Below are 25,798 nucleotides of genomic sequence, written 5' to 3' on the forward strand. Positions count from 1 at the left end.
CATAATGGTGTCTGATTGGTGGTCATCATTTGGTGTATCATCATAGTGCTCTCTGATTGGTGGTCATCATTTGGTGTGTCATCATAGTGCTCTCTGACTGGTGGTCATCATTTGATGTATCATCATAATGGTGTCTGATTGGTGGTCATCATTTGGTGTGTCATCATAGTGCTCTCTGATTGGTGGTCATCATTTGGTGTGTCATCATAGTGCTCTCTGATTGGTGGTCATCATTTGGTGTGTCATCATAGTGCTCTCTGACTGGTGGTCATCATTTGATGTATCATCATAATGGTGTCTGATTGGTGGTCATCATTTGGTGTGTCATCATAGTGCTCTCTGATTGGTGGTCATCATTTGGTGTGTCATCATAGTGCTCTCTGACTGCTAACAGCCTCCTAACTAGCTTCAATGCTGCACAGCTTTAAAACGTTTGTCTCTCATGAGGAATGGTGTCTCCTGTCCTATGATGACCCTTTCCTCTTTACACCTCACCCATTTATTTGGTGAAATCAGAAGCATTCCTTTGTATGGTTTAGACATATTATCTTAAAGCCAAAAGTACACTTTATAATATGCAAATCAATGAAGAAGACAAATAAGTAAAATAAAATAGTGAATGCAGGTTGACTTGGACAAAGATCTGCTCTTGTGGATTATAAACTAACAGTTTGGGACATAATATATTATGTGGATCAGAGTGTTCCACCTAGTAACACAGCCCCTTCCATGCTCCCTCTTTATCAGATCTACCCAACTGAGAGCTGTGCTGTTGGAATGAAAAGAACCATTGTTGCCCCGGGAAGCACAACTCCATGACAACTAGCCACATTGGCTGCTTTTAACAGAGCCCTTCTCTCTCTGTAGGGGGAGAGAGAATCAGATAGAAAGGGGGAAAGGGAAGCGCAAGTGAGTGGTCTGAGAGCCCTAAAGCAGACCAGGGACTCTTTTGTGTGTTGCGATGCAGATGGAGAAACTGTGTGTTGTACACTCTTAGAAAAAAAGGTGCTATCTAGAATCTACAAGGGTTCTTCGGCTGTCCCCATAGGAGAACCCTTTGAAGAACCCTTTCCAGAGAGGGTTCTACATGGAATCCAAAAAATAGTTTTTACCCGGAACCGAAAAGGGTTCTAACTGGAATCAAAAAGAGTTATCCTATGGTGGCAGCCAAATAACCATTTTGGAAGTCTTTTTTTCTAAGTGTGTAGTGTATACTGTACTTGTGCTGTTTCTGAGCCCTTGGCTGTACTCTCCTCCTGTCTTCACCGTACGGCCGAGCCGACCGATCAACCGCTGACGAAGCAGCTGTGGCAGAGCAACGTGACATCACTCAGAGTGATGTCAGCACAACACAACCCAGCCAGCTGCTGATGAGGCATCAGAGAGAACCCTGATTCTACTGCAGTATAGAATCTACCTGGCCCCTGATTCTACTGTAGAATATAATCTACCTGGCCCCTGATTCTACTGTAGAATATAATCTACCTGGCCCCTGATTCTACTGTAGAATATAATCTACCTGGCCCCTGATTCTACTGTAGAATATAATCTACCTGGCCCCTGATTCTACTGTAGAATATAATCCACCTGGCCCCTGATTCTACTGTAGCATATAATCTACCTGGCCCCTGATTCTACTGTAGAATATAATCTACCTGGCCCCTGATTCTACTGTAGAATATAATCTACCTGGAACCTGATTCTACTGTAGAGGTGTTCTATAGTATAAAGACCGGTATGTTCTACAAACACTCCTGGACTGTCCTCCAGGATCCTATGCCTGTCTCTCCTCATGTCATATAACAGGAAACATCAGAGCCTTGGTTGTGCAGTGGAGTATAGTATAGAATCTACACCTTCCTAGTTTTGCTGCAGAGGTTTTCTATACCCTCCTAGACACTCTCTCCTGTTCCACCCCCTCTGCTGCTATTATGGATTCTATACCCTCCTGGTTCTGCAGTGGAGGACATTCTATACCCCCCATGGTTCTGCAGTGGAGGACATTCTATACCCTCCTGGTTATGCAGTGAAGGACATTCTATACCCTCCTGGTTCTGCAGTGGAGGACATTCTATACCCTCCTGGTTCTGCAGTGGAGGACATTCTATACCCTCCTGGTTCTGCATTGGACGACAATCTAGACCCCCTGGCTATGCAGTGGAGGACATTCTATACCCTCCTGGTTCTGCAGTGGAGGACATTCTATACCCTTCTGGGTTTTCCGTTTGGAGGACAATCTAGACCCCACTGGTTATGCAGTGGAGGACATTCTATACCCTCCTGGTTCTGCAGTGGAGGACATTCAATACCCCCCCATGGTTCTGCAGTGGAGGACATTCTATACCCTCCTGGTTCTGCAGTGGAGGACATTCTATACCCCCCTGGTTATGCAGTGGAGGACATTCTATACCCCCTATGGTTCTGCAGTGGAGGACATTCTATACCCCCTATGGTTCTGCAGTGGAGGACATTCTATACCCCCCCATGGTTCTGCAGTGGAGGACATTCTATACCCTCCTGGTTCTGCAGTGGAGGACATTCTATACCCCCCTGGTTATGCAGTGGAGGACATTCTATACCCCCTATGGTTCTGCAGTGGAGGACATTCTATACCCCCTATGATTCTGCAGTGGAGGACATTCTATACCCCCCCATGGTTCTGCAGTGGAGGACATTCTATACCCTCCTGGTTCTGCAGTGGAGGACATTCTATACCCCCCTGGTTATGCAGTGGAGGACATTCTATACCCCCTATGGTTCTGCAGTGGAGGACATTCTATACCCCCTATGGTTCTGCAGTGGAGGACATTCTATACCCTCCTGGTTATGCAGTGGAGGACATTCTATACCCTCCTGGTTCTGCAGTGGAGGACATTCTATACCCTCCTGGTTCTGCAGTGGAGGACATTCTATACCATAGAGATTAGATATCGCTATGTTTTATACCCTCCTGGTTCTGCAGTGGAGGACATTCTATACCCTCCTGGTTCTGCATTGGACGACAATCTAGACCCCCTGGTTATGCAGTGGAGGACATTCTATACCCTCCTGGTTCTGCAGTGGAGGACATTCTATACCCTTCTGGGTTTTCCGTTTGGAGGACATTCTATACCCTCCTGGTTCTGCAGTGGAGGACATTCTATACCCCCCCATGGTTCTGCAGTGGAGGACATTCTATACCCCCTATGGTTCTGCAGTGGAGGACATTCTATACCCCCTATGGTTCTGCAGTGGAGGACATTCTATACCCTCCTGGTTCTGCAGTGGAGGACATTCTATACCATAGAGATTAGATATCGCTATGTTTTATACCCTCCTGGTTCTGCAGTGGAGGACATTCTATACCCTCCTGGTTCTGCAGTGGAGGACATTCTATACCCTTCTGGGTTTTCCGTTTGGAGGACATTCTATACCCTCCTGGTTCTGCAGTGGAGGACATTCTATACCCTCCTGGTTCTGCAGTGGAGGACATTCTATACCCCCCTGGTTATGCAGTGGAGGACATTCTATACCCCCTATGGTTCTGCAGTGGAGGACATTCTATACCCCCTATGGTTCTGCAGTGGAGGACATTCTATACCCTCCTGGTTCTGCAGTGGAGGACATTCTATACCCTCCTGGTTCTGCAGTGGAGGACATTCTATACCATAGAGATTAGATATCGCTATGTTTTATACCCTCCTAGACCCTTCCTCCAGTCTCTGCTCCAGTCTCTGCTCCAGTCTCTGCTCCAGTCTCTGCTCCAGTCTCTGCTCCAGTCTCTGCTCCAGTCTCTGCTCCAGTCTCTGCTTCAGTCTCTGCTTCAGTCTCTGCTCCAGTCTCTGCTCCAGTCTCTGCTCCAGTCTCTGCTCCAGTCTCTGCTCCAGTCTCTCCTCCTGGACCTTCCTCATGTCACGTGACTTAACAGGAAAGTGCTGTGTTCTAGCCAGAGACCATCGGACCCCAAATCCCCACCTTCTATCCCCGGCATCCATCCAGTTTGCCTCTCTGTGCGAAGTTTAACAGGTATGTACAAGCTTTTTGCGTTGTTATCCAATTATATGTAGTAGTTGGTTTTACATATCATATGTATCGTGTTCAGTATTTGTGTTATTCCTCCTTACTACATCCGTGACCAAACACACGCAACCACACACACACACAAAACACGCTACACACACACACACACATGCACAACCTGCCATCGCAGCCAACAAGCTTTAGAGGCCAGTGTCTCTCTGATTAAAACAGAAAGACAAATACACACGCCGGTGACTTGGCCTCCGATGTAAGAGTTACCATGGTAACAGCACCAGGGGATGGGGCGGAGCTGAGGGGTGGCAGAAGTTAGAGCTGAGACAGAGAGGGCAGGGGTACGTGGGAACGTGAGGGACTGTCAGTGTTGGTGCTGGTTGGAGAAGGGGAGGGGTGCTGGTTGGAGAAGGGGAGGGGTGCTGGTTGGAGAAGGGGAGGGGCTGTCAGTGTTGGTGCTGGTTGGAGAAGGGGAGGGACTGTCAGTGTTGGTGCTGGTTGGAGAAGGGAGGGGTGCTGGCAGGCTGGAGAGAGGAGGGAGAGGAGGGGAATGGTGCTGGCAGGAGAAGAGGCGGTTGAAGGGGAGGGGGGGAGAAGGAGAGGGGGAGCTGGCAGGCTGGAAAGAAGGGGGAGGGAGAAGAGGGGAGGGCTGCTGACAGGCTGCAGGCTGGAGAGACGCGGGGGGGGGGGGGCAAACGCCTCCAGCTTTTCATTCCTGCACACAGCAGAAAGTGTGTCTCTCAACTGACTTACAGTTGCAGATTTCTCTCATCTAGAAAGTAGATTCCTAAAGGACATTTATTGGAGACATAATAACATTGACGACTGTGTGGAGCAGGGAGGGACATCACTGCAGAGCTTTCTGCTCATTCCCCAACAGGGTTCAGTGTGGGAGAGAAATCCCTTAAAGGAAAACTGGGATTTGTTCATTAGTCGATCATACCTGCCAGATTGCTATATTTTGAAAGTTACATATCTTGAAAACTGAAACTGAAAATTGCTGACAAGCAAAACATGTTGGGACTGTGTCAACAATAGACTAATGAAACAAACACAAAAAGACCTAGTCAGTTAGCCCCTCTTTCTTTCTTTCTCTCTCTCTCTCTCCTACACTCTGTATCTCTCCATCCCTCTCTTTCTCTGCACAGATACTCTCAATCTCTCTCTCCCTCCCTCTCTCCCTTTCTCTCTCTGCACATATCCCTCTCTCTCTGTCTCTGCACAGATTCCTCCCTCCCTCTCTCTCTCTGCACAGATCCCTCTCTCTCTCCATCTGCACAGATCCCTCCCTCCCTCTCTCTCTCCATCTGCACAGATCTCTCTCTCTCTCCATCTGCACAGATCCCTCTCTCTCTCCATCTGCACAGATCCCTCTCTCTCCCTTCCTCTCTCGCTCCATCTGCACAGATCCCTCTCTCTCTCCATCTGCACAGATCCCTCTCTCTATCCATCTGCACAGATCCCTCTCTCTCTCCATCTGCACAGATCCCTCTCTCCCTTCCTCTCTCACCATCTGCACAGATCCTTCTCTCCCTCCATCTGCACAGATCCCTCTCTCTCTCCATTTGCACAGATCCCTCTCTCTCTCCATCTGCACAGATCCCTCTCTCTCTCCATCTGCACAGATCCCTCTCTCTCCCTGCCTCTCTCTCTCCATCTGCACAGATCCCTCTCTCTCTCCATCTGCACAGATCCCTCTCTCCCTTCCTCTCTCTCTCCATCTGCACAGATCCCTCTCTCTCTCCCTTCCTCTCTCTCTCCATCTGCACAGATCCCTCTCTCTCTCCATCTGCACAGATCCCTCTCTCTCTCCATCTGCACAGATCCCTCTCTCCCTTCCTCTCTCCATCTGCACAGATCCCTCTCTCTCTCCATCTGCACAGATCCCTCTCTCCCTTCCTCTCTCTCTCCATCTGCACAGATCCCTCTCTCTCTCCCTTCCTCTCTCTCTCCATCTGCACAGATCCCTCTCTCTCTCCATCTGCACAGATCCCTCTCTCTCTCCATCTGCACAGATCCCTCTCTCCCTTCTTCTCTCCCTCCATCTGCACAGATCCCTCTCTCTCTCCATCTGCACAGATCCCTCTCTCCCTTCCTCTCTCACTCCATCTGCACAGATCCCTCTCTCCCTTCCTCTCTCTCTCCATCTGCACAGATCCCTCTCTCCCTTCCTCTCTCTCTCCATCTGCACAGATCCCTCTCTCCCTTCCTCTCTCTCTCCATCTGCACAGATCCCTTTCTCTCTCCATCTGCACAGATCCCTCTCTCCCTTCTTCTCTCCCTCCATCTGCACAGATCCCTCTCTCTCTCCATCTGCACAGATCCCTCTCTCCCTTCCTCTCTCACTCCATCTGCACAGATCCCTCTCTCCCTTCCTCTCTCTCTCCATCTGCACAGATCCCTCTCTCCCTTCCTCTCTCTCTCCATCTGCACAGATCCCTCTCTCTCTCCATCTGCACAGATCCCTCTCTCTTAGACTGGCACCTGTCCTGTAATTATTTTTGCTTTTAACAGACTAGAAAATCTGCCAAAATCCATCTAGATTCTAAATGATGAGATGAAATATAAAGGCTGAAATATATTAGAGATGTTCCCTGTCGCATTAGTCCGGTCTGGCAGAGAGGAGTATTTTGGGCGTACTATACTGACTGCAGACCTCTGCCTGCGTCCCCTCTGCCTGCACCCTATTCCCTATTTAGTGCACTACTTTTGACCATGGGCTTTGGTTAAAAGTAGTGTACTAAATAGGGAATAGAGTGCCATTTGGGATGTAAATTGTGTGTGTCCTTCAGCTGGCCAGAGGGGAGGTGAACTGGAGTCAGCTGGCAGAATTACAAACATGGGCTTTTTATCTGCCTGTAAGGAAAAATATACAGTGGGGCAACAAAGTATTTAGTCAGCCACCAATTGTGCAAGTTCTCCCACTTAAAACGATGAGAGAGGCCTGTAATTTTCATCATAAGTACACTTCAACTATGACAGACAAAATGAGAAGAAAAAAATCCAGAAAATCACATTGTAGGATTTTTTATTAATTTATTTGCAAATTATGGTGGAAAATAAGTATTTAAAGGGAACATCTTTATCTTAACTTCAATATAAAATGTCATAATGGATTATATGTGTTATATAGTGTTATATGTGTTATATAGTGTTATATGTGTTATATAGTGTTATATGGGTTATATAGTGTTATATGTGTTATATAGTGTTATATGTGTTATATAGTGTTATATGTGTTATATAGCGTTATATGTGTTATATAGTGTTATATGTGTTATATAGTGTTATATGTGTTATATAGCGTTATATGTGTTATATAGTGTTATATGGGTTATATAGTTATATAGTGTTATATAGTGTTATATGTGTTATATAGTGTTATATGTGTTATATAGCGTTATATGTGTTATATAGTGTTATATGTGTTATATAGTGTTATATGTGTTATATAGCGTTATATGTGTTATATAGTGTTATATGGGTTATATAGTTATATAGTGTTATATAGTGTTATATGTGTTATATAGTGTTAAATGTGTTATATAGGGTTATATAGTGTTATATGGGTTATATAGGGTTATATAGGTTATATAGGTTATATGTGTTATATAGTGTTTATATAGTGTTATATGTGTTATATAGTGTTATATGTGTTATATAGTGTTATATGTGTTATATAGTGTTATATGTGTTATATAGTGTTATATGTGTTATATAGTGTTATATGGGTTATATAGTTATATAGTGTTATATGTGTTATATAGTGTTATATGTGTTATATAGTGTTATATGGGTTATATAGTGTTATATGTGTTATATAGTGTTTATATAGTGTTATATGTGTTATATAGTGGTATATGTGTTATATAGTGTTATATGTGTTATATAGTGTTATATGTGTTATATAGTGTTATATGTGTTATATAGTGTTATATGTGTTATATAGTGTTATATGTGTTATATGTGTTATATAGTGTTAAATGTGTTATATAGTGTTATATGGGTTATATAGTGTTATATGGGTTATATAGGGTTATATAGGTTATATAGGTTATATGTGTTATATAGTTATATAGTGTTATATGTGTTATATAGTGTTATATAGTGTTATATGGGTTATATAGTGTTATATGGGTTATATGTGTTATATGTGTTGTGTGTTATATGTGTTATATAGTGTTATATGTGTTATATAGTGTTATATGTGTTATATAGAGTTGTATAGTGTTATATAGTGTTATATAGAGTTATGTAGTGTTATGTCGTGTTATATAATGTTATATAGAGTTATATAGTGTTATATGTGTTATATAGAGTTGTATAGTGTTATATAGTGTTATATAGAGTTATGTAGTGTTATGTCGTGTTATATAGTGTTATATAGAGTTATATAGTGTTATATGTGTTATATAGTGTTATATATTGTTATATGTGTTATATAGTGTTATATCGTGTTATATGGGTTATATGTGTTATATGTGTTGTGTGTTATATGTGTTATATAGTGTTATATGTGTTATATAGTGTTATATGTGTTATATAGTGTTATATATACAGTGCCTTGCGAAAGTATTCGGCCCCCTTGAACTTTGCGACCTTTTGCCACATTTCAGGCTTCAAACATAAAGATATAAAACTGTATTTTTTTGTGAAGAATCAACAACAAGTGGGACACAATCATGAAGTGGAACGACATTTATTGGATATTTCAAACTTTTTTAACAAATCAAAAACTGAAAAATTGGGCGTGCAAAATTATTCAGCCCCCTTAAGTTAATATTTTGTAGCTCCACCTTTTGCTGCGATTACAGCTGTAAGTCGCTTGGGGTATGTCTATATCAGTTTTGCACATCCTCCTTGCAAAACAGCTCGAGCTCAGTGAGGTTGGATGGAGGTTGGATGGAGAGCATTTGTGAACAGCAGTTTTCAGTTCTTTCCACAGATTCTCGATTGGATTCAGGTCTGGACTTTGACTTGGCCATTCTAACACCTGGATATGTTTATTTTTGAACCATTCCATTGTAGATTTTGCTTTATGTTTTGAATCATTGTCTTGTTGGAAGACAAATCTCCGTCCCAGTCTCAGGTCTTTTGCAGACTCCATCAGGTTTTCTTCCAGAATGGTCCTGTATTTGGCTCCATCCATCTTCCCATCAATTTTAACCATCTTCCCTGTCCCTGCTGAAGAAAAGCAGGCCCAAACCATGATGCTGCCACCACCATGTTTGACAGTGGGCATGGTGTGTTCAGGGTGATGAGCTGTGTTGCTTTTACGCCAAACATAACGTTTTGCATTGTTGCCAAAAAGTTCAATTTTGGTTTCATCTGACCAGAGCACCTTCTTCCACATGTTTGGTGTGTCTCCCAGGTGGCTTGTGGCAAACTGTGGCACACTTTTTATGGATATCTTTAAGAAATGGCTTTCTTCTTGCCACTCTTCCATAAAGGCCAGATTTGTGCAATATACGACTGATTGTTGTCCTATGGACAGAGTCTCCCACCTCAGCTGTAGATCTCTGCAGTTCATCCAGAGTGATCATGGGCCTCTTGGCTGCATCTCTGATCAGTCTTCTCCTTGTATGAGCTGAAAGTTTAGAGGGACGGCCAGGTCTTGGTAGATTTGCAGTGGTCTGATACTCCTTCCATTTCAATATTATCGCTTGCACAGTGCTCCTTGGGATGTTTAAAGCTTGGGAAATCTTTTTGTATCCAAATCCGGCTTTAAACTTCTTCACAACAGTATCTCAGACCTGCCTGGTGTGTTCCTTGTTCTTCATGATGCTCTCTGCGCTTTTAACGGACCTCTGAGACTATCACAGTGCAGGTGCATTTATACGGAGACTTGATTACACGCAGGTGGATTATATTTATCATCATTAGTCATTTAGGTCAACATTGGATCATTCAGAGATCCTCACTGAACTTCTGGAGAGAGTTTGCTGCACTGAAAGTAAAGGGGCTGAATAATTTTGCACGCCCAATTTTTCAGTTTTTGATTTGTTAAAAAAGTTTGAAATATCCAATAAATGTCTTTCCACTTCATGATTGTGTCCCACTTGTTGTTGATTCTTCACAAAAAAATACAGTTTTATATCTTTATGTTTGAAGCCTGAAATGTGGCAAAAGGTCGCAAAGTTCAAGGGGGCCGAATACTCTCGCAAGGCACTGTAGTGTTATATAGTGTTATATGTGTTATATGGTGTTATGTGTTATATAGAGTTATATAGAGTTATATAGAGTTGTATAGTGTTATATAGTGTTATATAGTGTTATATAGAGTTATGTAGTGTTATGTCGTGTTGTATAGTGTTATATAGAGTTATATAGAGTTATATAGAGTTATATAGTGTTATAAAGTGTTATATAGAGTTGTATAGTGTTATATAGTGTTATATAGAGTTATGTAGTGTTATGTCGTGTTATATAGTGTTATATAGTGTTATATGTGTTATATAGTGTTATATGTGTTAGTGTTATATAGTGTTATATGTGTTATATAGTGTTATATGTGTTATATATTGTTATATGTGTTATATATGTTATTGTGTTATATGTGTTATATAGTGTTATATAGTGTTATATGTGTTATATAGTGTTATATGTGTTATATAGTGTTATATAGTGTTATATGTGTTATATATTGTTATATGTGTTATATATGTTATTGTGTTATATGTGTTATATAGTGTTATATAGTGTTATATGTGTTATATAGTGTTATATGTGTTATATAGTGTTATATGTGTTATATAGTGTTATATGTGTTATATATTGTTATATGTGTTATATATGTTATTGTGTTATATGTGTTATATAGTGTTATATGTGTTATATAGTGTTATATGTGTTATATATGTTATTGTGTTATATAGTGTTATATAGTATTATATGTGTTATATAGTGTTATATGTGTTATATATGTTATTGTGTTATATAGTGTTATATAGTATTATATGTGTTATATAGTGTTATATAGTGTTATATAGTGTTATATAGTGTTATATGTGTTATATAGTGTTATATAGTGTTATATAGTGTTATATGTGTTATATAGTGTTATATGTGTTATATTGTGTTATATGTGTTATATAGTGTTATATGTGTTATATAGTGTTATATAGTGTTATATGTGTTATATAGTGTTATATGTGTTATATAGTGTTATATGTGTTATATAGTGTTATATAGTGTTATATAGTGTTATATGTGTTATATAGTGTTATATGTGTTAGTGTTACATAGTGTTGTATGTTTTATATGTGTTATATATGTTATTGTGTTATATGTGTTATATAGTGTTATATGGGTTATATAGTGTTATATGTGTTATATGTGTTATATAGTGTTATTGTGTTATATGTGTTATATATGTTATTGTGTTATATGTGTTATATAGTGTTATATAGTGTTATATGTGTTATATAGTGTTATATGTGTTATATAGTGTTATATGTGTTATATGTGTTATATAGTGTTATTGTGTTATATGTGTTATATATGTTATTGTGTTATATGTGTTATATGCGTTATATATGTTATTGTGTTATGTGTTATATGTGTTATATAGTGTTATATGTGTTATATAGTGTTATATGTGTTATATAGTGTTATATGTGTTATATAGTGTTATATAGTGTTATATGTGTTATATAGTGTTATATGTGTTATATAGTGTTATATGTGTTATATAGTGTTATATGTGTTATATAGTGTTATATGTGTTATATATGTTATAGTGTTATATGTGTTATATAGTGTTATATGTGTTATATAGTGTTATATGTGTTATATAGTGTTATATGTATTATATAGTGTTATATAGTGTTATATGTGTTATATAGTGTTATATGTGTTATATAGTGTTATATGTGTTATATAGTGTTATATGTGTTATATAGTGTTATATAGTGTTATATAGTGTTATATAGTGTTATATGTGTTATATAGTGTTATATGTGTTATATAGTGTTATATAGTGTTATATGTGTTATATAGTGTTATATGTGTTATATAGTGTTATATGTGTTATATAGTGTTATATGTGTTATATAGTGTTATATGCGTTATATATGTTATTGTGTTACGTGTTATATAGTGGTATATGTGTTATATAGTGTTATATAGTGTTATATGTGTTATATAGTGTTATATGTGTTATATAGTGTTATATAGTGTTATATAGTGTTATATGTGTTATATGTGTTATATATGTTATATGTGTTATATAGTATTTTATGTGTTATATGTATTATATAGTGTTATATGTGTTATATGTGTTATATAGTGTTATATGTGTCATATAGTGTTATATATGTCATATAGTGTTATATGTGTCATATAGTGTTATATAGTTATATAGTGTTATATGTGTCATATAGTGTTATATAGTATTATATGTGTTATATGTGTTATATAGTGTTATATAGTATTACATGTGTTATATAGTGTTATATGTGTTATATAGTGTTATATAGTGTTATATAGTGTTATATAGTGTAATATGTGTTATATAGTGTTATATGTGTTATATAGTGTTATATAGTGTTATATGTGTTATATAGTGTTATATAGTGTTATATAGTATTATATCTGTTATATAGTGTTATATAGTGTTATATGTGTTATATAGTGTTATATAGTGTTATATAGTGTTATATAGTATTATATGTGTTATATAGTGTTATATAGTGTTATATGTGTTATATAGTGTTATATAGTGTTATATAGTATTATATGTGTTATACGTGTTATATAGTGTTATATGTGTTATATAGTGTTATATGTGTTATATAGTGTTATATAGTGTTATATAGTGTTATATAGTATTATATGTGTTATATAGTGTTATATAGTATTATATGTGTTATATAGTGTTATATAGTGTTATATAGTGTTATATGTGTTATATAGTGTTATATAGTGTTATATAGTGTTATATAGTGTTATATGTGTTATATAGTGTTATATGTGTTATATGTGTTATATAGTGTTATATGGTGTTATATAGTGTTATATGTGTTATATAGTGTTATATAGTGTTATATAGTATTATATGTGTTATATAGTGTTATATAGTGTTATATAGTGTTATATGTGTTATATAGTGTTATATAGTGTTATATAGTGTTATATAGTGTTATATGTGTTATATAGTGTTATATGTGTTATATAGTGTTATATGTGTTGCAGATCATGGCAAGGATGAAAGGGCGATGACGTTCTCCACCTACCTAGTGCCCCCACCTCCACCTCTACCTACCACACCCTACAGAACACATCTATTGCCAAAAGAACCTACTAGTCTGTGTCCTACAGAACACTACAGCCACGCCTACAGCCAATAGAACTCTGCCTTCTACCATGATGCCCTGGAGAACTGTCCTGAATGTCCTACAGAACACTGACCTACAGAACACTGACCTACAGAACACTGTCCTACAGAACACTGTCCTACAGAACACTGACCTACAGAACACTGTCCTACAGAACACTGTCCTACAGAACACTGTCCTACAGAACACTGTCCTACAGAACGCCGACCTACAGAACACCGACCTACAAAACGCCGACCTACAGAACACCGATCTACAGAACACCGACCTACAGAACGCCGACCTACAGAACGCCGACCTACAGAACGCCGACCTACAGAACGCCGACCTACAGAACGCCGACCTACAGAACGCCGACCTACAGAACGCCGACCTACAGAACGCCGACCTACAGAACGCCGACCCACAGGGCTATCCTCAATGGGCTCTTAAAGGGCTTCAGTGTATTGAACCAGAACAAGGCCTAGGTTAGAGTTATGGGTCTGTAATGTATTGAACCAGAACAAGTCCTAGGTTGAACATTATTACCACAATATTAGGTTCAATATGATGTTATGTTTCCCTGCCCTAAAACATGAGGGCTTATTTTCCACTGTGGTACATGTCATGTGTTAAGTTATACACTGCATTCAGAAACCATTAACTAGTTCCACATTTTGTTACGTTACAGCCTTATTCTAAAATGGATTAAATAAAAATGTTCCTCATCAATCTACACACACTACCCCATAATGACATCACAATACCCCATAATGACATCACAATACCCCATAATGACATCACAATACCCCATAATGACAAAGCGAAAAACAGACATACCTTTATTTGCATAAGTATTCAGACCCTTTGCTATGAGACTTGAATTTGAGCTCAGGTGCATCCTGTTTCCATTGATCATCCTTAAGATGTTTCTACAACGTCCTTGGAGTCCATCTGTGGTCAATTCAATTGATTGGACATGATTTCGAAAGGCACACACCTGTCTATATAAAGGTCCCACAGTTAACAGTGTATGTCAGAGCAAAAACCAAACCATGAGGTCGAAGGAATTATCCGTAGAGCTCCGAGACAGGATTGTGTCGAGGCACAGATCTGGGGAAGGGTACCAAAACATTTCTGCAGCATTGAAGGTCCCCAAGAACACAGTGGCCTCCATCATTCTTAAATGGAAGAAGTTTGGAACCACCAAGACTCTTCCTAGAGCTGGCCGTCCAGCCAAACTGAGCAGTCGGGGTAGAAGGGCCTTGGTGAGGGAGGTGACCAAGAACCTGATGGTCACTCTGACAGAGCTCCAGAGTTCCTCTGTGGTGATGGGAGGACCTTCCAGAAGGACAACCATCTCTGCAGCACTCGACAAATCAGGCCTTTATGCTAGAGTGGCCAGATGGAAGCCACTCCTCAGTAAAAAGCTCATGACAGCCTGCTTGGAGTTTGCCAAAAGGCACCTAAAGGACTCTCAGACCATGAGAAACAAGATTCTCTGGTCTGATGAAACCAAGATTGAACTCTTTGGCCTGAATGTCAAGCGTCACGTCTGGAGGAAACCTGGCACCATCCCCCATGAGTAAAAGGTCTGAATACTAATGTAAATGTTATATTTCAGTTTTTTTTTATTTGTATAAATTTGCTAACATTTCTAAAAACCTGTTTTTTGCTTCGTCATTATGGTGCATTGTGTGTAGATTGATGAGTTGAATTTTTTGGGGGGGATTTAATTCACTTTAGAATAAGGCTGTAATGTAACAAAATGTGGATACAGACACGTTGAATACTTCCTGAATACTCTGTATATACTTAATATATATATATATTAATTTGTATAATTTACAGTGAGATGCTTGTTTAGCAGTGAGTGTGATGAGTGTTTCTGACTTTGTGTTTCTGGTCGAGAACAGAATATACCCATGTAGCATTGAACCTGTTCCTGTCCCAAATCTGTTTGTGTTGTCTTGTCAAATCCTATGGTCATTGTCAAGCAATACAGCACAAACTGATCTGTGACCAGGCTAAGTTAGAAACTGGTTTTCAATATTATAATTATATCAGACACAAATCTTATCTCTTGTCAGTTTACCTTCAAAATGTATTCAAAGATTTTTTTTTTTTTCAAAAAGTTGGCAATCTATGTAAATACAAAATCAACAATCAAAGACGAGAAAAATAAATCCCAACGTGGTTTCCAAGTCGACTTGCATTGTGTCTATTTTCAAGAGTACATCTTTGGTGTAGAGGTCAGGTCAAACTGCCTGTTCTGTATGTGGCTAGTTTGTTTATACCATCATGTCACAGTGGTTAAAAAGCTGCTCACATCCTATTGGCTCAATAACTATATACATTATTTTTTCCAGATGTCCTTGAATTTATTTTATGTATTTTTATTTCACCTTTATTTAACCAGGTAGGCTAGTTGAGAACACCTTTATTTAACCAGGTAGGCAAGTTGAGAACAAGTTCTCATTTACAATTGCGACCTGGAATCATTAATAGAGGACAGTATATAGATGACTTGTATGCCATATACAATAAACATATATTTATTTTTAATAAAAAAATATTTTATTAAATAAAATGCTTTTCATGTTTACAAACAAATTTAAAATGAAAACCTGAAACGTCTTAAGTCAGTAAGTATTCAACCCCTTTGTTATGGCAACGAGAGCCTGTAGTCGGATTGCGTCCGTGAAACAGGTGGCCAGGTGTCCGTTAACAAGCTGGAAACAGGTGGCCAGGTGTCCGTTAACAGGCTGGAAACAGGTGGTCAGGTGTCCGTTAACAGACTGGAAACAGGTGTCCGTTATTAACAGACTGGAAACAGGTGTCCGTTAACAGGCTGTAAACAGGTGGCCAGGTGTCCGTTAACAAGCTGGAAACAGATGGCCAGGTGTCCGTTAACAGGCTGGAAACAGGTGTCCGTTAACAGACTGGAAACAGGTGTCCGTTATTAACAGACTGGAAACAGGTGTCCGTTAACAAGCTGTAAACAGGTGGCCAGGTGTCCGTTAACAAGCTGGAAACAGGTGGCCAGGTGTCCGTTAACAGGCTGGAAACAGATGGCCAGGTGTCCGTTAACAGGCTGGAAACAGGTGTCCGTTAACAGATTGGAAACAGGTGGCCAGGTGTCCGTTAACAGACTGGAAACAGGTGTCTGTTAACAGACTGGAAACAGGTGTCCGTTAACAGACTGGAAACAGGTGTCCGTTAACAGGCTGTAAACAGGTGGCCAGGTGTCCGTTAACAGGCTGGAAACAGGTGGCCAGGTGTCCGTTAACAGTGACGAACATGTGATTGTTGGAGGACAGTTCCCCACATCAAAATATATTTTCCACCGACACAGGTGTCATAAATTCACAAATAGGGATTAAATATTCACTTACTTTTTGAAGATCTTCCTCTGATTTGTCATCCAAAGGGTCCCAGCAATGACATGTAGTGTTGTTTTGTTAGATAAAATCGGCGCCATCGATTTGATTGATGTGTTATATAGTGTTATATGTGTTATATAGTGTTATATGCGTTATATATGTTATTGTGTTACGTGTTATATAGTGTTATATGTGTTATATAGTGTTATATAGTGTTATATGTGTTATATAGTGTTATATGTGTTATATAGTGTTATATAGTGTTATATAGTGTTATATGTGTTATATGTGTTATATATGTTATATGTGTTATATAGTATTTTATGTGTTATATGTATTATATAGTGTTATATGTGTTATATGTGTTATATAGTGTTATATGTGTCATATAGTGTTATATATGTCATATAGTGTTATATGTGTCATATAGTGTTATATAGTTATATAGTGTTATATGTGTCATATAGTGTTATATAGTATTATATGTGTTATATGTGTTATATAGTGTTATATAGTATTACATGTGTTATATAGTGTTATATGTGTTATATAGTGTTATATAGTGTTATATAGTGTTATATAGTGTAATATGTGTTATATAGTGTTATATGTGTTATATAGTGTTATATAGTGTTATATGTGTTATATAGTGTTATATAGTGTTATATAGTATTATATCTGTTATATAGTGTTATATAGTGTTATATGTGTTATATAGTGTTATATAGTGTTATATAGTGTTATATAGTATTATATGTGTTATATAGTGTTATATAGTGTTATATGTGTTATATAGTGTTATATAGTGTTATATAGTATTATATGTGTTATACGTGTTATATAGTGTTATATGTGTTATATAGTGTTATATGTGTTATATAGTGTTATATAGTGTTATATAGTGTTATATAGTATTATATGTGTTATATAGTGTTATATAGTATTATATGTGTTATATAGTGTTATATAGTGTTATATAGTGTTATATGTGTTATATAGTGTTATATAGTGTTATATAGTGTTATATAGTGTTATATGTGTTATATAGTGTTATATGTGTTATATGTGTTATATAGTGTTATATGGTGTTATATAGTGTTATATGTGTTATATAGTGTTATATAGTGTTATATAGTATTATATGTGTTATATAGTGTTATATAGTGTTATATAGTGTTATATGTGTTATATAGTGTTATATAGTGTTATATAGTGTTATATAGTGTTATATGTGTTATATAGTGTTATATGTGTTATATAGTGTTATATGTGTTGCAGATCATGGCAAGGATGAAAGGGCGATGACGTTCTCCACCTACCTAGTGCCCCCACCTCCACCTCTACCTACCACACCCTACAGAACACATCTATTGCCAAAAGAACCTACTAGTCTGTGTCCTACAGAACACTACAGCCACGCCTACAGCCAATAGAACTCTGCCTTCTACCATGATGCCCTGGAGAACTGTCCTGAATGTCCTACAGAACACTGACCTACAGAACACTGACCTACAGAACACTGTCCTACAGAACACTGTCCTACAGAACACTGACCTACAGAACACTGTCCTACAGAACACTGTCCTACAGAACACTGTCCTACAGAACACTGTCCTACAGAACGCCGACCTACAGAACACCGACCTACAAAACGCCGACCTACAGAACACCGATCTACAGAACACCGACCTACAGAACGCCGACCTACAGAACGCCGACCTACAGAACGCCGACCTACAGAACGCCGACCTACAGAACGCCGACCTACAGAACGCCGACCTACAGAACGCCGACCTACAGAACGCCGACCTACAGAACGCCGACCCACAGGGCTATCCTCAATGGGCTCTTAAAGGGCTTCAGTGTATTGAACCAGAACAAGGCCTAGGTTAGAGTTATGGGTCTGTAATGTATTGAACCAGAACAAGTCCTAGGTTGAACATTATTACCACAATATTAGGTTCAATATGATGTTATGTTTCCCTGCCCTAAAACATGAGGGCTTATTTTCCACTGTGGTACATGTCATGTGTTAAGTTATACACTGCATTCAGAAACCATTAACTAGTTCCACATTTTGTTACGTTACAGCCTTATTCTAAAATGGATTAAATAAAAATGTTCCTCATCAATCTACACACACTACCCCATAATGACATCACAATACCCCATAATGACATCACAATACCCCATAATGACATCACAATACCCCATAATGACAAAGCGAAAAACAGACATACCTTTATTTGCATAAGTATTCAGACCCTTTGCTATGAGACTTGAATTTGAGCTCAGGTGCATCCTGTTTCCATTGATCATCCTTAAGATGTTTCTACAACGTCCTTGGAGTCCATCTGTGGTCAATTCAATTGATTGGACATGATTTCGAAAGGCACACACCTGTCTATATAAAGGTCCCACAGTTAACAGTGTATGTCAGAGCAAAAACCAAACCATGAGGTCGAAGGAATTATCCGTAGAGCTCCGAGACAGGATTGTGTCGAGGCACAGATCTGGGGAAGGGTACCAAAACATTTCTGCAGCATTGAAGGTCCCCAAGAACACAGTGGCCTCCATCATTCTTAAATGGAAGAAGTTTGGAACCACCAAGACTCTTCCTAGAGCTGGCCGTCCAGCCAAACTGAGCAGTCGGGGTAGAAGGGCCTTGGTGAGGGAGGTGACCAAGAACCTGATGGTCACTCTGACAGAGCTCCAGAGTTCCTCTGTGGTGATGGGAGGACCTTCCAGAAGGACAACCATCTCTGCAGCACTCGACAAATCAGGCCTTTATGCTAGAGTGGCCAGATGGAAGCCACTCCTCAGTAAAAAGCTCATGACAGCCTGCTTGGAGTTTGCCAAAAGGCACCTAAAGGACTCTCAGACCATGAGAAACAAGATTCTCTGGTCTGATGAAACCAAGATTGAACTCTTTGGCCTGAATGTCAAGCGTCACGTCTGGAGGAAACCTGGCACCATCCCCCATGAGTAAAAGGTCTGAATACTAATGTAAATGTTATATTTCAGTTTTTTTTTATTTGTATAAATTTGCTAACATTTCTAAAAACCTGTTTTTTGCTTCGTCATTATGGTGCATTGTGTGTAGATTGATGAGTTGAATTTTTTGGGGGGGATTTAATTCACTTTAGAATAAGGCTGTAATGTAACAAAATGTGGATACAGACACGTTGAATACTTCCTGAATACTCTGTATATACTTAATATATATATATATTAATTTGTATAATTTACAGTGAGATGCTTGTTTAGCAGTGAGTGTGATGAGTGTTTCTGACTTTGTGTTTCTGGTCGAGAACAGAATATACCCATGTAGCATTGAACCTGTTCCTGTCCCAAATCTGTTTGTGTTGTCTTGTCAAATCCTATGGTCATTGTCAAGCAATACAGCACAAACTGATCTGTGACCAGGCTAAGTTAGAAACTGGTTTTCAATATTATAATTATATCAGACACAAATCTTATCTCTTGTCAGTTTACCTTCAAAATGTATTCAAAGATTTTTTTTTTTTTCAAAAAGTTGGCAATCTATGTAAATACAAAATCAACAATCAAAGACGAGAAAAATAAATCCCAACGTGGTTTCCAAGTCGACTTGCATTGTGTCTATTTTCAAGAGTACATCTTTGGTGTAGAGGTCAGGTCAAACTGCCTGTTCTGTATGTGGCTAGTTTGTTTATACCATCATGTCACAGTGGTTAAAAAGCTGCTCACATCCTATTGGCTCAATAACTATATACATTATTTTTTCCAGATGTCCTTGAATTTATTTTATGTATTTTTATTTCACCTTTATTTAACCAGGTAGGCTAGTTGAGAACACCTTTATTTAACCAGGTAGGCAAGTTGAGAACAAGTTCTCATTTACAATTGCGACCTGGAATCATTAATAGAGGACAGTATATAGATGACTTGTATGCCATATACAATAAACATATATTTATTTTTAATAAAAAAATATTTTATTAAATAAAATGCTTTTCATGTTTACAAACAAATTTAAAATGAAAACCTGAAACGTCTTAAGTCAGTAAGTATTCAACCCCTTTGTTATGGCAACGAGAGCCTGTAGTCGGATTGCGTCCGTGAAACAGGTGGCCAGGTGTCCGTTAACAAGCTGGAAACAGGTGGCCAGGTGTCCGTTAACAGGCTGGAAACAGGTGGTCAGGTGTCCGTTAACAGACTGGAAACAGGTGTCCGTTATTAACAGACTGGAAACAGGTGTCCGTTAACAGGCTGTAAACAGGTGGCCAGGTGTCCGTTAACAAGCTGGAAACAGATGGCCAGGTGTCCGTTAACAGGCTGGAAACAGGTGTCCGTTAACAGACTGGAAACAGGTGTCCGTTAACAAGCTGTAAACAGGTGGCCAGGTGTCCGTTAACAAGCTGGAAACAGGTGGCCAGGTGTCCGTTAACAGGCTGGAAACAGATGGCCAGGTGTCCGTTAACAGGCTGGAAACAGGTGTCCGTTAACAGATTGGAAACAGGTGGCCAGGTGTCCGTTAACAGACTGGAAACAGGTGTCTGTTAACAGACTGGAAACAGGTGTCCGTTAACAGACTGGAAACAGGTGTCCGTTAACAGGCTGTAAACAGGTGGCCAGGTGTCCGTTAACAGGCTGGAAACAGGTGGCCAGGTGTCCGTTAACAGTGACGAACATGTGATTGTTGGAGGACAGTTCCCCACATCAAAATATATTTTCCACCGACACAGGTGTCATAAATTCACAAATAGGGATTAAATATTCACTTACTTTTTGAAGATCTTCCTCTGATTTGTCATCCAAAGGGTCCCAGCAATGACATGTAGTGTTGTTTTGTTAGATAAAATCGGCGCCATCGATTTGATTCAACATGCAGAGAAAGGAATCCAAAAATGTACCCCTAAACTTTGTTTCAAAGAGTCAAAATAGATTTCTATTCACTCCTCAGATACCCTAAAATGTAATCAAACTATAATATTTCTTTCGGAAAGAAGTATGTTCAATAGGAAACTGAATTTAGCAGGTGCGTCCTGTCTTCATGGCGCGTGCAAACACGAATTTCCAAGACTGTGTCCCTGTACTACAACTGATATTTCTTATTCGTTTTTGAAGTTATAAGCCTGCAGCCTTGAACATAGACTGCTGACACCCTGTGGAAGCCATAGGAATTGCATCCAGGGAGCTAATTTTCAGTATGACCTTATAAGAGGATGGTCTCTCAAAAAACAAACATTCCGGTTGGTTTTTCTTTGGATTTTCTCCTACTATATCTATTGTGTTATATTGTCCTACATTATTTTAACATTTCTACAAACTTCAAAGTGTTTTCTTTCCTATGGTACCAATTATATGCATATCCTGGCTTCAGGGCCTGAACTACAGGCAGTTTACTTTGGGCACGTGATTCAGGCAGAAATTGAGAAAAAAGGGGCCGAGCCCTAAGTCACATAAAAGGTTGCATGGACTCACTCTGTGTGCAATAATAGTGTTTAACATGATTTCTGAGTGACTACCTCATCTCTGTACCCTACTCATACAATTATCTGTAACGTCCTTCAGTCGAGCAGTGAATTTCAAACACAAATTCAACCACAAAGACCAGGGAGGTTTTCCAATGCCTCGCAAAGAAGGCCACCTACTGGTAGATGGGTAAAAAAAAAGCAGACATTGAATATCCCTTTGAGCATGGTGAAGATATTAATTACACTTTGAATGGTATATCAATACACCCAGTCACTACAAAGATACAGGCATCCTTCCTAACTCAGTTGCCAGAGAGGAAGGAAACTGCTCAGGGATTTCAAATCAAATCAAATCAAATCGTATTTGTCACATACACATGGTTAGCAGATGTTAATGCGAGTGTAGCGAAATGCTTGTGCTTCTAGTTCCGACAATGCAGTAATAACCAACGATTAATCTAACCTAACAATTCCACAACTACTACCTTATTCACACAAGTGTAAAGGGATAAATAATATGTTCATAAAGATATATGAATGAGTGATGGTACAGAATGGCATAGGCAAGATGCAGTAGATGGTATAGAGTACAGTATATACATATGAGATGAATAATGTAGGGTATGTAAACATTATATTAAGTGAAATTGTTTAAAGTGGCTAGTGATACATTTTTACGTAAATTTCCATCAATTTCCATTATTAAAGTGGCTGGAGTTGAGTCAGTATGTTGGCAGCAGCCACTCAATGTTAGTGGTGGCTGTCCTTGATGATCTTTTTGGCCTTCCTGTGACATCGGGTGGTGTAGGTGTCCTGGAGGGCAGGTAGTTTCCCCCCGGTGATGTGTTGTGCAGACCTCACTACCCTCTGAAGAGCCTTACGGTTGTGGGCAGAGCAGTTGCCGTACCAGGCGGTGATACAGCCCGCCAGGATGCTCTCGATTGTGCATCTGTAGAAGTTTGTGAGTGCTTTTGGTGACAAGCCAAATTTCTTCAGCCTCCTGAGGTTGAAGAGGCGCTGCTGCGCCTTCTTCACGATGCTGTCTCTGTGTGGGTGGACCAATTCAGTTTGTCTGTGATGTGTACGCCGAGGAACTTAAAACTTACTACCCTCTCCACTACTGTTCCATCGATGTGGATAGGGGGGTGTTCCCTCTGCTGTTTCCTGAAGTCCACAATCATCTCCTTAGTTTTGTTGACGTTGAGTGTGAGGTTATTTTCCTGACACCACACTCCGAGGGCCCTCACCTCCTCCCTGTAGGCCGTCTCGTCGTTGTTGGTAAATCAAGCCTACCACTGTAGTGTCGTCCGCAAACTTGATGATTGAGTTGTGGAGGCGTGCGTGGCCACACAGTCGTGGGTGAACAGGGAGTACAGGAGAGGGCTCAGAACGCACCCTTGTGGGGCCCCAGTGTTAAGGATCAGCGGGGTGGAGATGTTGTTACCTACCCTCATCACCTGGGGGCGGCCCGTCAGGAAGTCCAGTACCCAGTTGCACAGGGCGGGGGTCGAGACCCAGGGTCGAAGCTCGATTACGAGTTTGGAGGGTACTATGGTGTTAAATGCTGAGCTGAAGTCGATGAACAGCATTCTCAAATAGGTATTCCTCTTGTCCAGATGGGTTAGGGCCGTGTCCAGTGTGGTTGCGATTGCGTCATCTATGGACCTATTGGTGTGGTAAGCAAATTGGAGCCTTGATGTTATGATATGGTCCTTGACTAGTCTCTCAAAGCTCATGATGACGGAAGTGAGTGCTACGGGGCAGTAGTCGTTTAGCTCAGTTACAGTGCCTTGCGAAAGTATTCGGCTCCCTTGAACTTTGCGACCTTTTGCCACATTTCAGGCTTCAAACATAAAGATATAAAACTGTATTTTTTGTGAAGAATCAACAATGAGACACAATCATGAAGTGGAACGACATTTATTGGATATTTCAAACTTTTTTAACAAATCAAAAACTGAAAAATTGGGCGTGCAAAGTTATTCAGCCCCCTTAAGTTAATACTTTGTAGCGCCACCTTTTGCTGCGATTACAGCTGTAAGTCGCTTGGGGTATGTCTATATCAGTTTTGCACATCGAGAGACTGAATTTTTTTCCCATTCCTCCTTGCAAAACAGCTCGAGCTCAGTGAGGTTGGATGGAGAGCATTTGTGAACAGCAGTTTTCAGTTCTTTCCACAGATTCTCGATTGGATTCAGGTCTCGACTTTGACTTGGCCATTCTAACACCTGGATATGTTTATTTTTGAACCATTCCATTGTAGATTTTGCTTTATGTTTTGGATCATTGTCTTGTTGGAAGACAAATCTCCGTCCCAGTCTCAGGTCTTTTGCAGACTCCATCAGGTTTTCTTCCAGAATGGTCCTGTATTTGGCTCCATCCATCTTCCCATCAATTTTAACCAAAAGCAGGCCCAAACCATGATGCTGCCACCACCATGTTTGACAGTGGGGATGGTGTGTTCAGGGTGATGAGCTGTGTTGCTTTTACGCCAAACATAACGTTTTGCATTGTTGCCAAAAAGTTCAATTTTGGTTTCATCTCCACATGTTTGGTGTGTCTCCCAGCTGTGGCAAATTTTAAACGACACTTTTTATGGATATCTTTAAGAAATGGCTTTCTTCTTGCCACTCTTCCATAAAGGCCAGATTTGTGCAATATACGACTGATTGTTGTCCTATGGACAGAGTCTCCCACCTCAGCTGTAGATCTCTGCAGTTCATCCAGAGTGATCATTTGCTGCACTGAAAGTAAAGGGGCTGAATAATTTTGCACGCCCAATTTTTCAGTTTTTGATTTGTTAAAAAAGTTTGAAATATCCAATAAATGTCGTTCCGCTTCATGATTGTGTCCCACTTGTTGTTGATTCTTCACAAAAAAATACAGTTTTATATCTTTATGTTTGAAGCCTGAAATGTGGCAAAAGGTCGCAAAGTTCAAGGGGGCCGAATACTTTCGCAAGGCACTGTACCTTAGCTTTCTTGGGAACGGGAACAATGGTGGCCCTCTTGAAGCATGTGGGAACAGCAGACTGGGATAAGGATTGATTGAATATGTCCGTAAACACACCAGCCAGCTGGTCTGCGCATGCTCTGAGTGCGCGGCTGGGGATGCCGTTCTTGGCCTGCAGCCTTGCGAGGGTTAACATGTTTAAACGTTTTACTCATGTTGGCTGCAGTGAAGGAGAGCCCGCAGGTTTTGGTAGCGGGCCATGTCAGTGGCACTGTATTGTCCTCAAAGCAGGCAAAAAAGTTATTTAGTCTGTCTGGGAGCAAGACATCCTGGTCCGCGACGGGGCTGGTTTTCTTTTTGTAATCCGTGATTGACTGTAGACCCTACCACATACCTCTTGTATAGAGACTCTACTTTGTCTCTATACTGACGCTTAGCTTGTTTGATTGCCTTGCATTAGGAATAGCTACACTGTTTGTATTCGGTCATATTGCCGGTAACCTTGCCCTGGTTAAAAGCAGTGGTTTGCGCTTTCAGTTTCGTGCGAATGCTGCCATTAATCCACGGTTTCTGGTTTGGGAATGTTTTAATCGTTGCTGTGGGTATAATTAACTCGCTCACCGAATCAGCGTATTCGTCAATGTTGTTGGAGGCAATGCAGAACATATCCCAATCCACG

The 25,798-nt window shown here is 39.6% G+C and overlaps 2 protein-coding genes across 2 annotated transcripts; both read left to right on the top strand.

The window, feature by feature from the left end:
* The first annotated feature begins 276 nt into the window (after window positions 1-276).
* On the top strand, window positions 277-13,674 carry LOC118941525. Its single transcript, XM_036955383.1, has 3 exons — window positions 277-2,906; window positions 2,971-4,005; window positions 13,204-13,674. Exons 1-2 carry the CDS (start codon window positions 2,316-2,318, stop codon window positions 3,649-3,651), a joined length of 1,272 nt encoding a protein of 423 aa, XP_036811278.1. The 5' UTR covers window positions 277-2,315; the 3' UTR covers window positions 3,652-4,005; window positions 13,204-13,674.
* On the top strand, window positions 13,343-18,626 carry LOC118941526 (uncharacterized protein in mobD 3'region-like). Its single transcript, XM_036955384.1, has 2 exons — window positions 13,343-13,749; window positions 18,398-18,626. The coding sequence occupies exons 1-2, from the start codon at window positions 13,375-13,377 to the stop codon at window positions 18,599-18,601; spliced, it is 579 nt and encodes a 192-aa protein (XP_036811279.1). The 5' UTR covers window positions 13,343-13,374; the 3' UTR covers window positions 18,602-18,626.
* The last annotated feature ends 7,172 nt before the right edge of the window (window positions 18,627-25,798 follow it).

Source organism: Oncorhynchus mykiss, chromosome 19 (assembly GCF_013265735.2).
Source record: "Oncorhynchus mykiss isolate Arlee chromosome 19, USDA_OmykA_1.1, whole genome shotgun sequence".
NCBI classification, from domain to species: Eukaryota; Metazoa; Chordata; class Actinopteri; order Salmoniformes; family Salmonidae; genus Oncorhynchus; species Oncorhynchus mykiss.